General features: G+C 39.6%; 1 protein-coding gene across 5 annotated transcripts in view; it reads right to left on the bottom strand.

Annotated features, from left to right (window-relative positions):
• Positions 1–17,911, bottom strand: part of Cspp1 (centrosome and spindle pole associated protein 1) — a 102,841-nt gene that overhangs the window by 54,566 nt on the left and 30,364 nt on the right. For 4 of the 5 annotated variants that reach the window (XR_005287368.1, XM_038347305.1, XM_038347304.1 and 1 more), the window contains 5 exons: positions 16,995–17,018; positions 12,673–12,753; positions 11,657–11,755; positions 8,648–9,057; positions 1,542–1,640 (listed from right to left, as the gene is read on the bottom strand). Coding sequence is in view for 4 of the 5 variants with exons in the window: in XM_038347305.1 (XP_038203233.1) it covers positions 1,542–1,640; positions 8,648–9,057; positions 11,657–11,755; positions 12,673–12,753; positions 16,995–17,018 (713 nt within the window). In the remaining variant the exon portion in view is untranslated. The remainder of the gene's footprint in view (positions 1–1,541; positions 1,641–8,647; positions 9,058–11,656; positions 11,756–12,672; positions 12,754–16,994; positions 17,019–17,911) is intronic. The other variant, XM_038347306.1, reaches the window with a different exon arrangement.

Consider the following 17,911-nt stretch of genomic DNA (forward strand, 5'->3'; position numbering starts at 1 on the left):
GAACAAAGAAAAGTCAGACCCTCAAAGAAATTTAATTGTAACAAACAACAAGCTCTCCTACTGGCAAGGATAATTTATCCTTGGCATTTCTTCTAAGAAAGGACTCTGTTACCGTCATTATAGGCTACATTAGGACCATTTATTCGCTTTCCTCATCAGCATATACCATTGTACAAATGCCCGTTTCACTGATGCTTCCCCACATGCGTACAGTACAGTGTGATCGGACTCAGTTCTCCATCACCTTCTCATGCTCTTGTCGTCCCCACACACACACTTCCTTAATCCTCCCCTGCCTCCCTGCCTCTCTCTCCCTCTCTCTGAGTTCCTCTAAAGCTTAGGAGGGGAGGCTGCACTGGTCCTCCAGCTTCCTCCTCTTAGCGCTGCAATGGCAGGTGTAAGGACTACAGTGTGTGAACCTCCACACTGTGGACACTGCTGGGATTAAGTTCCAGGTTCCTCCAAGACGGCCAAGCACTCTCCTGACTGAGCCACACGCCAAACCGCGTGCACTTCTGCTCTACATTTTCATTGTTCTTAATTTGTTTGTTTGTGTCTAGCACACATGTGGCATGCACGGTTCAAGTGTGGAGGTCAGAGACGACCTTGGAAGTTCACATAATGTGATCTCCAAGGATTAACTCCTGGTGGCAAGCACCTTCACCTGCTGAGGATCTCGCTGGTCTTTGTGGTTCCCTTTAGGTTTTGTTTTTTAAGAACAGAACCATTCATTCTTACACACAAAATAGAAAAGCACACACACAAAAAAAAACTATAAAGTTATTAACTTTCTTATCAATACAAGCTTAAATACTAATTTTACAAAGTAAGCACTAAAGCTACCTCACCAATAAGCAAATAACAATAATAATAATAATAGTAAAGTTAAAACTCACACTGCAGGGACATTTTCGATCTATTTTCAACCCAACTGTAGTACCAGGATGCCAAGATCTTTTTAAAGATCTACTGTTAACCATGTGCATGTGCCAGCGGTGAAAGTCAGACGCCTCCAGCACTGCAATTACAGGCAGCTGTGAGCCAGCAGACAGGGCTGGGCTGGGACTCAGACTTGCGTCCTCCTAACCAACTGAGTCACCTCTCCAACCACAATTCCAACACATTTCAAATTCATTATAACACCATCAAATTATGTTAATCTTTCCTTCATTATTTCAAACTATATACTTATCAATGTGCTTCCGAAGGGAGTATTATATACTGAGAGAGGGTTACTCTGAACTCTTGAAAAGAATGATGCAGGCCTAGGGATGTAACTCCGTGGTAAAGTGCTTTGTCTCACTCAATGAATGTTCAATCCTCAGAACAGATAGGAAAGACAAGAAAGGGAGGAGGGGAGGGGTCAGAGAGAATCGTAAATATTCACCCCTAATGAGTCCTCACTTTTCTTCCCATTTAATCCTGTCACTAGTAAAGGGTGGCTGTTAACATACTATGCTTTTTCTACTTCTTCCTTAAGCCAGTTTTAGACAGGTGCTGTTGCAGAGTGTAAAGACTCAAGGACAGAATTGCTCACATACCTTCTCTTTCCAGCAGATGAAATCTGAGCATTTGACTGTTCCGCAGCTGCATCCTCATTCTCCACAGGAGGCACATGCCCCTGTCTGTTTCCGTGTGGCCTTAAAAACACATTAGCTTATAGAGCACATCCCCACACAGTGGGTCTTCTTTTCTCTCTAGGGTGTTATCATCACGGTGAACAAAGGATTGTGCTGACATTTACTGCTAACACATCCTAAAGTTAAGTCAAATCGAGTTCGCCTCAACTATGATCTGCTCACTAAGAAGATGGAGTGTGCGTTTACAACCCAGTTTGCTGTTGTCTTCATGTACAGTACACGGGAAAGTAATGCTATGACTCCATTCCCTAATAATTTTTACTGAGATTATAGCAACTTATTTCTATACACCTTTTAGAACATTTTATTTCAATGTTATGTTTAAATATTTCATTTTGTGTGTGAGTGTGTATATGTGCACCCTCGTGTGGGCACACAAGTCATATCTTTGCTAACCCTGAGAGGGCCAGAAGAGGGTTCAGATCACCTAGACTAGTGTTACTAAGAGGTTGTAAGTCATTCAACTTGGGTGCTGGGAACTGAATTCAGACCCTCTGGAAGAGCAACAAGTGCTCTTAACTTCTGAGCCATCTCTCCATATATGTGTGTATATGTATATGTATATTGTTTTTAAAGGTAAGATAACACAGGAAAACATTTGTATCATTTGGCTAACATAGGAATTACTGGGCACTTTCTGTAGGTCAAACCCAGATGATATATAGTCCCAGCAGACACTGAAGTTTACAAGCAGAACTAAAACAACACTGTTTCTTAATTAAGACATATATAGTCTGGTAATTATAAGCTAGCACAACAAACCCCATGAAAGAACGTTACAAAAAGTTCAATAGCAAACATTGCATTAAAGACAGTCTGATGTGGCACAGATCTGAGGAGCCTTCGTTGTACTTAGAAGGTCAAAATGAACAAAAAGAAAGTTTAGAATTTATTTTCTTCTTTAAAAAAGCAACTATTTAAAAAGTGAAAAAAGTTTCAACTACCTTTTTTTCCATTTGGCAAACACTGATTTGCTTTTATAAAATATAATTTCTCATGCCAATGAAACTAGCATAACTTCTTACACGAACATTTATTAACATCCATGAAAAACCAGCATTTCACAAGTCATATTTCTTTATATGGCTGTTAAATTATATTTTCCTTCTGAAGAAGATGAAAAGAAGTATGGTTGAGGAAATATAATACAACATTACGTAAAGTTGGCGCTGCGATTAACAGGACCGGCCATGACCCGCTGTAACGGAAAGGAAAGATTCTCCAAAGACGGAACCTATCACAGTCTTCACTTGTTCTGCCACGAGACCAGAGCAGAGTTATGGGGGTGGGGAGTTGGAAATCAGTTCAAATAAAAATCACAACAACACTGCAACTTTGCCACAAAAGCAGGAATTGTTTCCATTCATTTGTATCCATATCTAACACAGTGTCCTACACGTCATCCCAAATTTTACTTCAATTTAACTTTTTAAAAAAAGCTAGCTTTATTTAAACTGAAGCATAGATGCTCAGCTCTTTTAAACAAACACATCGATCTAGTGCCATCCCTATTTCTACCATGTAAAGCAAATTTCAGTTTTTAATGAACAATGACCTTCTATTTAGTTATGCTGTGTCTATATAATCCATGTGTGCAGAATCCAACAGCAGGCTTGAGACTGCCACACTGAGAAAGGGATGCTTTCGGAGATGGCCCTTGGCTGTCACCTGACAACATCGGTTTTAGGAGGGTCCCACTAGGCTAAGACTTCACTGTCCCTAGACTATCTGCACAAAAAATAAAGACTATTAAAAAAATTGCCTTCTATAGGAGGTCTGAAATGTTAGCTTATGCTAAAAAGGGGCATCTATACAATCTGCCCTCAAGAAGAACCTTAGGCCCTGAGTCTCCGTTCACTGCTGCAGGGATGAAGTCTCCTCACTTGCTTCAAAAGGAAGCACCCAGTTCCCTCTGCTTCTGTCTATGCACCTTTCCCTATGCGGCTCTTCCTTCCGTCCACAGCTACAGTAATTCGGACAGCCGTCAGCTGGCTTTGCTGACCTGCCTGCAATCCTAGCACTCAGGAGGCTGAGGCGAGAAAAAGCTACCACATGTTTGAGGCTTGCAGGCCCGGGCAGAGCAAGGGTTGCCTCAATAAAACTAAAATGAAAAGCCAGGCGGTGGTGGCGCACACCTTTAATCCCAGCACTCAGGAGGCAGAGGCAGGCCGAGCTCTGTGAGTTCGAGACCAGCCTGGTCTACAAGAGCTAGTTCCAGGACAGGCTCTAAAGCTACAGAGAAACCTGTCTCGGAAAAAAAAAAAAAAAAAAAAAAAAAAAAAAAAAAAAAAAGAATAGTCACAGCTGTGAGTACAATCTTAAAGAATCACCAAACCCAGAAATGGTCTTAAGGACCTGACATGACACACAAAAATAAAATCAGTGGTGGTGTAAGGAGGTATCTACATCGGTAAAAATTAATGAATTAAGGCCGGGCGGTGGTGGCGCACGCCTTTAATCCCAGCACTTGGGAGGCAGAGGCAGGTGGATCTCTGAGTTCGAGGCCAGCCTGGTCTACAAGAGCTAGCTCCAGGACAGGCTCTAGAAACTACAGGGAAACCCTGTCTCGAAAAACAAAACAAAACAAAACAAAACAAAACAAAAATTAATTAATTAATAATTATGCAAAGAAATTTAAACTTACTTTTTTAAAGCATAACTTTGGGTCTCATAATTAAAAGTCAATAAGAAACACAGAGATTTGTTCGAAAATTTACAAAAGAACTACAGTATCGTGCATTTTCAGCTAACGCATAAAAAAATTGTATTTACAATCTTAATACACTTAAGATTTTAACAGCTAGAGCCACAAACCCATACAAAAATACAGTTCATGGGCTCTTCAGCACATATACAGATCATAAAAGCAAGTACCATATTATTTTCAAACCATACTAAATTAACAGAATTTAACAAATTATCTTAAGTATGTTTAAGATCAAGGTTGTTGCTGGTAAGACTACAGAGCTTTCCCAGTGAACATCCAATACAGAAGATGTTCTGAAGTATTTCATCTAGTAAGAAAAACAAGTCATTCACAAGATTATAAGTAAATACTACAGAAATATTTAAGAGTCCGGGGTAGAGGAATATACATGTCACTAAAAAAAAAAACTACAAAATCATAAGGCATCTGGTTCAATTCTGTGACTGATACAATTATGCTTACCATTTTAAATTCAGGGGGAAAATGCTATTCACAAATAGAAATGCCAAAACTTTAGTTACTAAGAACAAAAATAATAATAAAAATAATAACAATGAAAACAACATAATAATAATAATAAAAACATGAGATATATAAAGCCATGAAACCAAATTGTAGTTTAGAATCTTGTCAACCTTTTCTTCTTACTGAATCTGGGACAGAGATTTCAATAGCCATATTGAATCTATGCCCTTCACCTTCCTGCAGGAGTGGAGTAGATATTAAACCCAGGGCCTTGAAAATACTGGGTAGGTCAGGCAGTGGTGGTTCATGCCTTAAATCTCAGTATCCAGGAGGCAGAGGCAGGCAGATCTCTGTGAGTTGGAGGCCAGTCTGGTCTACAGAGTGAGTTTCAGGACAGCCAGGACTATTGTACAGAGAAACCCTGTCTCAAAAAAACAAAACCAAAACCAAAACAAACAAACAAACAGAGTATCTTCCTTAGGTGTGATGGCTCATATCTGTGATCCCAGGACTTCAGAGGCTGAGGCAAAGAGATTGTCATGAGTTACAGAACAGCTTGAACTATGATGAGTCTTGAGTCAGCACATGCTACCAAGTTAAGAGCCTGTCTCAAAAAAATCAAAAAGCAAAAAACTTAATTTAATAAAAGGATGCAGTGAGTGATGTTCCACGCCACTGAGCTATGTGAGCTTCCATGCATCCATGCGCCTGAGTTCTGCTTTTAGAGCTTTCTGAAAAGCTACCTGTGAGCAACAACACCCATCATTTCCAGCTCCTTTCCAATCTCTGTAGTTAATAAGCATTTTCTATTCTCAACTATATCCTCAATGTGAAGGGAAATCTGTTCATATGGAGCTGGAGAAATGGCTCAGTGATGAAGAGCACATAGTGCTCTTGCAGAAGACGCTGGTTCAGTCTCCAGACCATATCAGATGGCTAACAGGGCCTGAAACTCAGCTCCAGGGGATACGAAACCCTCTGTCTTCCACCAGCAGCTGTACAACATGTGCATGACACATACATACACACAGAATTTTTTAAAAATAAATCAATCCCTTTGGCGGGGGAGGTGGTTCAAGACAAGGTTTCTCTGTGTGATAGCCCTAGTTGTCCTGGAACTCACTCTGCAGACCAGGCTGGCCTCAAATTCACAGAGATTTGCTTGCCTCTGCCTCCTGAATCCTGGGATTAAAGGTGTGTGTGCGCCAACACCGCCCAGCAAATGAATCTTTTTAAACATTTACTAAAATGACTTTTCTGAAAAGTAAAGGTACTAAGGGAGAAGTCTTCGACAACGGCTAACTTCTCAAGCACTTCTCACTTCTGCCTTACAAATTAAGTCTGGAGTGTCTTACACCAGGAGGACTCAACCTATCAGTTCATACAGATCCCAGCTTTAGAGGAAGGGTCATTTCAGAACTTTACTGAATGTCTATTATAAATATACAACTAGCAAACTTTAAATAGAAAGGAAATGCTATTCTGTGTGACACATTAGTCACGCTGAAACTGCAAACAGCATCCGAGGCTGAAATCTTCCTTAACTCAGTATTAAACTATAATTAGTATATCAGCTCAGCTAATAAGGAATACAGACTAGCACAGGCTACAGTTTAAGAGTCTATAATTCAAAGTATCATAAGAAACTATTTACATTCAACTTCAGAGAGCTCTTAAACATCAACTTTACTCATTAGTAAGGACACAAACACACAGAACATAAACTCTTAGTCCCAGTGATAATCACTTTGTTAATTATTTAAGAACTTTGACCAATTTATGGTATGACATTAAGAAATCAACCCTTTCTGGAGAGCTTTCACTGCCCCACCTATAAGATAAGAAAAAATATGCTGTTCATAATACATCAGGCATGTTAAGAAGTTGTAAGATAATTAGAATGAAACTCACAGCAAAATTATAAAAATAAAACATCACTATAAGATTAGAATCAATCAAAAGTTTAAAGAAGTTAGGAATAAGGAAATCATAGAAGTTAACGAACAGGATTATTTCTTTTACTAACAAGTATACTTATTAAATATGAACTATTGGATGATTAATGTGAATCCTTTTTTTCAAAAAGAAAGAGTGGCTATAACACAATTTGTCCTCAAGAAACATGAAAAATGCCTAACGCATGAAGACATGATATCTGATACATTAACAAAATGTAAATAACATGACTTAAATAGTGTTCAGAATTGAGATCATGAGTAAGAATTCAACCTTACGTAACATAATCTCAAAATACGATTTAAAGAAGTTAACAGAAAAAGGTCATTCATTTATGAGATATATAATAATGCAGTCCTCAAATGATTAAATGGAATTGATTTGTTAGCTCATATGTGAAGAATAAAGCTTTAATTGTCATTAGTTTCTTAAAATTCCAAACTTTAAAGTTATGTTTTCATTATATTCTAGAGGTAAATATCATTATTTTTTTTAAAAAAAAAAAAAAGGTTCTTAGAAAGTTCTCAGGTAGAGAGAAGATACCATCAAGATTCCAGGAGTGCCAGGCGGTGGTGGCGCACGCCTTTAATCCCAGCACTCGGGAGGCAGAGGCAGGCGGATCTCTGAGTTTGAGGCCAGCCTGGTATACAAGAGCTAGTTCCAGGACAGGCTCTAGAAACTACAGGGAAACCCTATCTCGAAAAAAAAAAAAAAAAAAGGATTCCAGGAGTACCTGGAGTTCCTAAATTGAAAAGTATTTTAATTAGCTTCAAATATAAGCATTTTTAAATATAAGATACTACAGAATATGGAGCATTTTCAAAACTATAATTAGATTCAGCTCACATAGAAAACTGTCGTAAGCAATCCACATTTCTCATTCTTACAGATATTAAATTTTTAACTCAAACTATCTAAACTAAGAATAGACTAAAGACAGAATTAATGAAAGCTTTGTATTGTTATCAGTAATTAAAATACTGGCAGTGCAGCATTATGCCCTGAGAATATTTTCTAAAATAGTAAAAAATTAAATATTGAGACTATTAAACAAAACAGGTCCTAAAATTTACATGTAATCCTTCAAGTTAGCAGGCCAATGACAAACACAGGCCCTGTGATATTTCTGTCTCTAATAGGGAAACATATGTCAAGTTAAATATTAAGGTAAAGGACAACAAAGACCTATAGTTAAGAAATTCCAAACAATATTACAAAATCAATTGTTTAAAGAAAGTGGAAAAACATTTGAAAATCTGATTGAGAAAAGTTTACACCATTTGAATTACATAAAAGTCCAATAACAATCTTTAAAATATATTGATAAAGATACTTAAGGTATACAAACATTATAGACACATACTTTATTTCGTCCATGCTAAAATGTCCCTTTTCCCTACACTGAACATTTGAAATTAGGATGGCAATCAACCTGACTTTAACCAACTGCAGAAGAAGTGGATTTCATCCCTGACAGTCATCAGAGAAACTATGACCCAAGACAACCTGAGTCCTTAAACTGGGCGTTCTCTGGATGCTGCTGGCAGCCAGAATCCAGGCTTCCAATCTCAATGTCTGCTTTAGGCTTCACACTCACATACGAGATTTTGGGGCTTTTGTTTGTTTGTTTTTGCTGTTGTTGTTGTTGTTTACTCCCCTACTTGGTCACGGCTGAGACAAGAAATTTCTTCTACAAGAATGTTGCCACCCACTTTCCAACTCCTAGATTACCTTGGGGTCCTCATTTTGAGTGTTTTCAGTGACACATAAAATTACAGCACCTCACAAAATAGTACAGTTGAATTAATCAAGTAAAACCGCTTTTATAAACTAAGAGCAATAGTAAGTAAAAAGAATGAAGACGAATGTGGAAATTTACCTGTCACTGGGATATACTCTCAGGAGTCTTCTATCAAAATCACTTTCAAATCTAAACCTCTCGTCCATTTCTTCACTGTCGTTGGGATCCCGGTCAGATCTACAGTGCTGTCTGTCAGGCACACGCTCCTCATTAAGCCTGCGAGCTCTTCGCTCTGGAACACCAGCCTTGCTGGCAAAGCTTTGGTTTGTACCAGAAACGCCTACTTCCTCATTTGCCTGTCTAAGAAGTCTTCTATTTATTAATTCAATTTCATCTTCTAGTTGCCGGTATCTGCTTTCCTCTCGCCGTCTTCGGTTTAGAAGCTCTTCGTAAGTCGGTGCCTCAGAATGTGTGTGTGAAGTCTGTATTTGCGGAGGTAGCTCAGATTTACCTTGACTAACAGGGTTTTTATCTCTTTGACTCTTTGGCTGTTGAATTAAAGAAGAAAAAGCTTAATGAGACATTTTTATATAAAAGATAATTAGTCTCAAGTCATACTAAGTCTTTATTATATAAAAGTCCAATAACTATCCTTAAAATACATTCATGTATATCTGAACTTTGATGTTTATTCAAAAGTCATTAAAGTAGCTTTTTCTGGAAAAAACTTCAAAGAATTATTTTGCAGAAAGATGTATTATATAGCAAGAGACAACAATACTCAAATGGGTAAGTGGCTATGAAAACCCGCCAACTAAATGCAAATTCTCAGCCTTAGACATAATAGGCATCTTAATAGTTACACAGTACTTCAAATTAAATTCTTCTTCAACATGGTAAGCTTTGCTGGGTGGTGGCGGCACACACCTTTAATCCCAGCACTTGGGAGGCAGAGAGGCAGGTGGATATCTTGAGTTTGAAACCAGCCTGGCCTATAGAGCAAGTTCCAGGACAGCCATAGCTACATAGTGAGACCTTGTCTCGAAAAAAATAAAAAAATAAAAAAAAATTAAAAAAAAATGCCACTTGGGCTGACAATGGCCCTCAGGAGCCACACTGACTATCTGACAAAAACTTAAATACCTTCTTTGGGGCTGTTGTCTAGCGGAGTCCAAGAGACTCCCAAAACATTATGAGCTATTGCTGTTGCCCTTGGTTGCCTCTCAGAGGCTGAAGCAGAAGATACCACGCACTTGGGACACTGGAAGGTTAGAGCTGGATATGCCCTGAGAGCCTCCTCCCTCAGGAACAGCTTCCATGGTACCAAAAGGTGCCATGCAGACTGCCAAGGGAGGGAAGCCACCAGGAAGTCCTACTGTGTTGTCTAGTTTTGTGTCAACTTGACAGAGAGAGGAGGAAACCTCAAGTAAGAAGATGCCTCCACAGGAGACAGCTGCGGGCAAGACTGTAAGGCATTTTCTTAAGTAGTGATTGATGGGAGAGGCCCAGCCCACTGTGAGTAGTGCCATCCCTGGGCAGGTGGCCCTGGGTTCTGTAAGAAAGTGGCTGAGTAAGCCTTGGGGAACAGCCAGGAAACAGCATCCCTTGAGGTGCTGCATCTGCATCGGCTCCTGCCTCCAGATTCCTGTCCTGCTTGAATTCCTGCCCTTACTGCATTTAATGATGAACTGTGATGTGGAAGTATAAACCAAATAAACCCTTTCCTCGTCAACTTGCTTTTGGTCATGGTGTTTCACAACAGCAACAGAAGCCCTAACTAAGACACCTACGCAGCAATGAAGTCTATGAACCACAACAATGCCCATATAGCCGTAAAGGTGAGCTCGTGGCACTTCTATCTTGAGACTAAGAGCTGTCTAATTAGTCTTAAGGCCCACTCATTGGACAGAAATAAGTACTAGAAACTTAGACCACTACCCAGGGATGATGAAGTCAGAGATCTTAGAGGAGAGCCTACTAGCACCACTTTACTAAACCAGCATAATTCCTTCCCAGTTCTAAGTACTTGTCTGTACACTCACAGCTATCAGAGCTTCTGTCTGAAGCAGATGGAGACCACTATAGAGAACCACAACTGACGGTGGCTCTGCTAACTCAGCCCAAGAGGCTGCATCTAATCACAAGTCCCGTGCCCACGGCTCAGGGAACATCTAATACACAACTCCCATGCCCACGGCTCAGGGAACATCTAATACACAAGTCCCATGCCCACGGCTCAGGGAACATCTAATACACTAGTCCCATGCCCACGGCTCAGGGAACATCTAATACACAACTCCCATGCCCACGGCTCAGGGAACATCTAATACACAAGTCCCATGCCCACGGCTCAGGGAACATCTAATACACAAGTCCCATGCCCACGGCTCAGGGAACATCTAATACACAAGTCCCATGCCCACGGCTCAGGGAACATCTTGCAAGACAGAGAGATTATAAGAGCCAAATAAACAAGAAATCTGAGGTGAGACTCTGTCGCCTAGAGATGACAGGGAAACTACACCCATGACCCCTAACAATACAGCTGCCCAATCACGGCCTGGACAGTGACAGCACCAACAGACACGCTAATGCAGAGGGGGATCTCAAAGGGCACCACCCCTAGACAGAAAACTACAGACAACTACTGACAGCTGAGGAGAGAGAATTACTCTTCCAGGAAAGCGAACCCCCTAATTGGTTATCCAACACCCAGTGGTCAGCCCTGAAATCATATACATACAAGTAACATTAAATGGACTCAACGTATCATACTTATATATTTATGTACTGTACATATCTGTAACAAAAACAAAGAAAATGAGGCCAAGAGCTTGAGGAGTAAGGGAACAGCATTCAAGGAATTGAAGGCTGGAGAGGGGAGATGGGGGATTATATAATTATATTTTTAACAATGATTATTTAAAAAATAAAATTTTAAAAAGAACTTTAGCATCCAATTATTCTAGTCTTGATAAGTCTGAATATGCATTACATGAATACACACACACATATAAATAAAACCCAGAAGCTTGTCAAGATTTAAAAATCACTTAAAAAATAAAGCCAGGGATGATGGCACAAGCACAAAACCCCAGCAGCCCACTCATGAATATGATATTAAAAATTTATAACTGCAAAACGTACCTCAATATTCTTTTCTACATGTTTGACCTTTTCTATAGATTCTTCCTTACACCTGAGAAATTGATTGTATTCTTTGTTGCGCTCAAGTTTCAATCTTTCCTTAAAAAAGAAATCGAAAGGCAATGTTAACTGTTAATATCAGGCCAGAATCATACAAATCGTATTTTAGCCTAAATCAAGCTTTCCAATGATTCTAAGGACAAAAAGTCACTGAAAGGAACAGGAAGAGAACTGATCAGCACTGCAGCTCCCTTGCCATATGCAACATACATAAATATATGTTTTTCAATTCATTAACACTGATGTCAGTAGCAAAATGCAACTACTTCAGTCATAAAGTACGTTGACTCTTCCCCAGTGCTTGTCATACCCATCCTGCAATTCCCCAGACCAATACGAAAATGCTTAATGCTAACCATCCTATTCCCTAGGTTAAAGCACTCCTAAACACTATATATATACACATATACATATATATATATAAATAAAATAATATAATGAGCTGCTGCTAAAATGTAAATAAACTGCATTAGTACATTTTCTTAAATCCTAATAATATGTTCAATGTCACTGAAACAACAATCTAAAAGAATACTTAAAAATTAGGTCTGCTTTTTGAAACTTAGTATCTGTCCACTTTGTCTTACATCCTACTTCCTGTTGCCACCACCTCTACGGAGTGACAGGAGCACACAGAAGCTCAGCACCACTGTCCCCTCGCAGCTGCTCAAGTCACTGGCAACTACCACACAGCACACACTCTGTGGCTCAGATATCAACAGAAAAAATAGACTGAATTATTTAAGTAAATAAATACAGTAAAAGAATCAACACATTAAAAAAAATCTATCACATTATACCATTAATGTTCAAAAAAGTTTTCAACTGACTCAACTAGAAATTCCATAGACCTTTTTAAAAGAAAGATTATAGTCAAGTAAGGAGAAACGGTGTAACTAGAAGTATATTCTCTCATAGTTTTGAAGCCCCAGGAAAGTCTTCTCTGACCCACCTACCTTGGCAGATAACCGTTCATCGATAGGAAGAGAAACTCCCAGAGTAGATGGGTCTGTTTCACTGGTAGATAGGAAATTTTTCTGTGTATATACACATTAAAAACATACATTAGCTAATGGCTTCCGTACATTTCAAAGTGTCTTAACAATCTATAGTCTAAACTGCTAGATAATACACAGCAGAAGGATGAAGTGGGGATGAAGTCGGAGACTGGGAATCAAGAAAGCACACCAAAAGTGACTGCGTGACTGCTAGATCCCTTCAAATCAACTTCCAGGACAGGCTCAAGCTTTAACTCAGATTTGCAATGCACATGAACATGCACGCTCGCACGCGCGCGCACACACACACACACACAAAGATATATATGTGTGTATATACATATACATATATATATTATATATATATCTTTTGAATCGAGGTAATTACAATCATGAAAAGGTTTAATTTTTTTTTCCAATTTATATCCTTCCAGGTATATTTTCTTCATTCTTTTAACTACCTCACCAGCATCTTTTTTTTTTTTCACCTTTTTTTCAAGACAGGGTTTCTCTGTAGCTTTGGAGCCTGTCCTGGAACTAGCTCTTGTAGACCAGGCTGGTCTCGAACTCACAGAGATCTGCTGCCTCTGCCTCCCAAGTGCTGGGACTAAAGGTGTGGTGCTACCACCACCCAGCTTCCTCACCAGTATCTTTACGAGTGCCTGTAATGTTTTTTCTTGTGTTTGCTGCAGTTATCTAAGCAAATATATTCACAAAGTGCCAAAGACTAAACTGTGAATGCCGCTGCTGATGTGCCCCTCCCTCCACCACTCATACCCACTGAGCAGGCGCGCGGCACTGAAGACCACTGCTGCATGTCAACTGTGGGCGTCCAAGGACCTAGAGCTCAGGCTTCTACAACTAACACAGCACTGGCCACACTAGTTACTCCACACACATTCTTCCATAACATGAGAATGATGCCTGCCTGCACAACTAGTCAAAAAGCTAAAGAAAAAAAAAAGCTCTGAGCTTCTCTGCCTCAGTTCCTTCGCCTGTAAAACTGGCACCAGCATCTACAACACTACATCATAAAAGCTAAATCAATATGTGTTGGCCTATCCAGTTTCTTGCATTCATGAACAAATTAAACAATTACTAACCATTTAATGTTTTCCGATTAGTATTTTAAATGTCAAGGAAACAAGAAGCTGATGTTCCCTCTAACCATTTAGTTAACAAACATAAATAAGTAACTGCAATGTAATACACTATCTGCTCCCACAGCATTATATTAAAAACATGGACTGCACGAGTTTATATATGGAAAAAGTCATAAAGCCATTAATAAATCTAGTTACAAAAGCTAATCTGAATGTTGGCTTATGGGACTCAGGAAGACAAAGGAATGGCAGGATCCTAACTCTGCTTCCCACCATGTCAAAGCACACCATAAACCTAATCATTTCTAAGAGTTATAAATGAGCAACCACAACAAATCCAGTCCTCAGCTGAAAGCTATCATCCCTCACTCACAAAACAAGCTTAGGGTAATCACTCAAGTTTTCAACAAAATAAAAAAAAAATCAATATATAAGGCTAACATAGCTTTACGAAAACTTTTTTTTTTTTTAAAGCAGAGCCTCGCTATAGCCTAGTGCTGGCCTGAAAGTAACCTCCACAGCAGTACAGGTTGACAAATAACCCAAACCCCTACCTCTATCTGGATTAAAGGTATGTTGACAAACACGTGGATTTTATCTGTTCCGTAAATACTACATGACTACTCTAGCTCTGTCATCTCTTTGGTAGCCATCAGTATGTTAGGAGGCCTTAATTGCTATAATCAAAATAAATTACTAAATAAATAAAAAGAACAGACTATGGAAAGTAAACTTCTATAGCATGAGAATGAAGATGGTGATCCCAATTCCTTTTTGGACATGCTCTATAATGCTTTTAACACATTTTATTCCAAAGAAGATAGTCAGAAAAATGTAAGGCTCAAGAAAGAGCTATGGACTAATGAAATTAATTTACTGATTCAATTTAAAAGCTGTCTGTCTGCCCAGTAAGAACACCAATGATCCTTTATTCTGAAAACTAAAGGGGGAAAAGTGGTATTTATTTAGAGGCTGTTCCTGCCAGTGCTTAAATGAATGTTTTGCTTTTGTTGTTGTTGTTTGTATGTTTGTTTGATTTGTTTTCGAGACAGGGTTTCACTGTGTAGCTCTGGCTGTTCTGGAACTAGCTCCGTAGACCAGGCTGGTCTTGAACTCACAGAGAACCACCTGCCTCTGCCTTCCAAGTGCTGGGTTTAAAGGTGTGTGCCACCATAGTCCATTCTATGGAATTTTCTTGCTTTCAACTTCCACCTCCAGGTGTCATCCAAAGGCTTTAAGACAAGGCACCATGTTACCAGTGTATTTTTATGAACCCGACACAGAATCAACTCCTTCATGGGGACGTAAAGACGTGTGCTCCTGTGATCACGTCACTTTTCTTTAAAAAGGCAGTTCCTTCATGCCCACTCATGATGATCCAGCTTGACATGACCATAGCCATCACTGCTGTTACTGCTGATCTGATGCTCATCTCACGCAGGGCAGGATGCAGGGTGGGACGTGGTTAAAGTAATACCCAGAGTGCTCTATGTCAGCCATCACCCAGACGGCAAGGTGAGTGCTGTACCACAGAGCTGCATCTCTAGTCCCCAGACTGCTTTCTAATTGATAGTGGGCACATCAATTGTTTTTGAGGAAGTCTGGTTAGCCATGGTCCACCTTTGGCTAGCCCAGACATAATCCCTTTCCTTCTGCCCTGCTGTTGCCTTAGACATGACTCAGTGGCTAATAATTCATACTTTGTATAATCCAAGGTCTGCCTTGCATTCTTCGACCTTTCAGTACCCTCTCCCTCAGCAGCAAGCTCTCACAAGCTGGACCACATCTTTACGACCTTTCAGTACCCTCTCCCTTCAGTAGCAAGCTCTCACAAGCTGGACCACATCTTTACGACCTTTCAGTACCCTCTCCCTTCAGTAGCAAGCTCTCACAAGCTGGACCACATCTTTACGACCTTTCAGTACCCTCTCCCTTCAGTAGCAAGCTCTCACAAGCTGGACCACATCTTTACGAGGCAGGCCCAGGGCCTCAACATTCTTTTTCTAGTCTTACATCTCTGAGGAAGATGGATGACATGACAGGCCTAGGAAGTCAAACTAGAACAGGAAAGCTAAGACACGCTAAGGAATTTGAACTTTTATTCAAAAATTAGTGAGGAAGACAAGACACTGGACTATTTAAATCAGTCAGCCGCAGGACCACCCCGGAAAGCATCACCAACAACAGACTGACAGTAAGAACTAGTTCAGTTGCGACACTAGAGATCTGTTTAAGGAGAGTCTCTAACACGCTGAAATAACTGTTCTACAGCAGTTACGCTCTCCACGGACATTCCAGGAACTCAACACCCCACCACAGCTGTCACAAGGACTACCTCTCAACAACTCAAGCCCCGCCCTCTTCACCATTTCTCACCACTCTATAAAGGGTTGTCTATCACCCATCGTCAAGCTGGCACGTGTCGGACCAACAGCCCACAGTCCACATCTTTCTTCATCTGTAGTCTCCATTTGAAAGCTTTCTCTACTCAATTCTACCTTGTGAATATCCAATTTCTTCCCATCCTGTAATACCTTATAAAACGATACCTCCCACTGATCAGAATATCTTACTGTAGTTTCTGATCGTGATGAAATATTATATCTACAGCTAAGTTTAAAGCCCTTGAAGACAGGATATACAGAGTAATAAACTATTGGTGTTTTAGACATCAGGTGAGTGATCAAAGAATGTATGAGACTATTTTTATAGCTGCTAATTTTGTATAACTACTATTATTTGTATAACTACTGATTCTGTTTTCCCACATAAATTAGCAAATGTGATCAGCTTGATGGTATACAAACACCACGTAATTCAAATCATGACAATATGTAGTTCAAAACATTTTTAAGTATCTTGACTATTATCTTGTGACCAGTATAATTGTGGAACAAAAATTAACAAGCTAAAGGCAAGCACACCACAGTTCCAGGTTATTTACAAAGAAGGCAGCAGAAACAAATGCAAAGCAGGAACTGAGGCAATGATTGCATTAATAGAAAATTATAATGTGTGGGCTTCCATCTTGGCAAAAGCAAAGATACAAAAAGGAACCACTCAAAAGTCTCAAAAACACAAATGAAGCTGTTTTTCTACTTGATTTGAATCACTTACATACAAATGATTACAAACTATTACACAAACTGAAAGAGAACATTATGCAGGCAACCCTACCTTTCTTTTTGCTTGTGTAATGCCCTAAAGTCAAGAGAAACAAACCATTGATAACATGTATTCAGTAAAGGTCTGTCCTTTCCAATTACAAGTTAGAGACAACTTGAAACAGGTCTTTATAAAGCAATAGAAAAGCCAAGAGTATTGCGGATACTAGAAACATGACTGCTTAAAATATTTTTGTAAACTACAAAGGAAACAATAAGCCCATAATTTAGCTCTTAGATAATCTGATAACTGCAAAAGGGTTCTGTTATATGAAACATTAAATCAAAAGCAAAGCTGCTGGTGGCCGTCAAGATCTGGATATGAAATGTCCCAAAAGGTTCTTGCTGAAGGCCTATCTCCAGCAGGTGGCTCTGCTTTGGGAGGTTCTGGAAACCGATTAGCCCAGCCCTGCTGGAAGATTGGGTCACTTGGGACATGTCACTGGGAGGCTGTCTCTTATCCCCAGACTCTTCCTGTCTGATCTCCACTTCCTGCCTGTTATATGTGAACTTTGTTCTGCCACACATTCCCGCCATGGCCCACAGCAATGGAGTCAGCCAACCACAGGCTGGACCTCTAAACTCTCTTCCCCCTTAACACTATTTCTCTAAGGTACTTTGTCACAGTGAAAAACCTGACTGAACACAGCAGCTGATAAAACTGTTAACTGAAAATTTATAAGTTCATGTAATAAAAAATAATTAGTAACTAAAATGCCTCATGTCACTTTAATATTTTGTGGGGAATGGTGGGTCCACCCCTTTAAGCAAAAACAGCCTTATAGAAAACACCTCATTTAATACTACAACCCATTTCCCTAGTAAAGCACTCTCTGTGCTAGAAACTAAACCCAGGGCTTGCTGAACAACAGAGCTCCAGGAAGAGTCTTGAGTTAATTTTGACTACACTATTTGGCCAGATATCACACA

Source organism: Arvicola amphibius, chromosome 11 (assembly GCF_903992535.2).
Source record: "Arvicola amphibius chromosome 11, mArvAmp1.2, whole genome shotgun sequence".
Lineage (NCBI taxonomy): Eukaryota > Metazoa > Chordata > Mammalia > Rodentia > Cricetidae > Arvicola > Arvicola amphibius.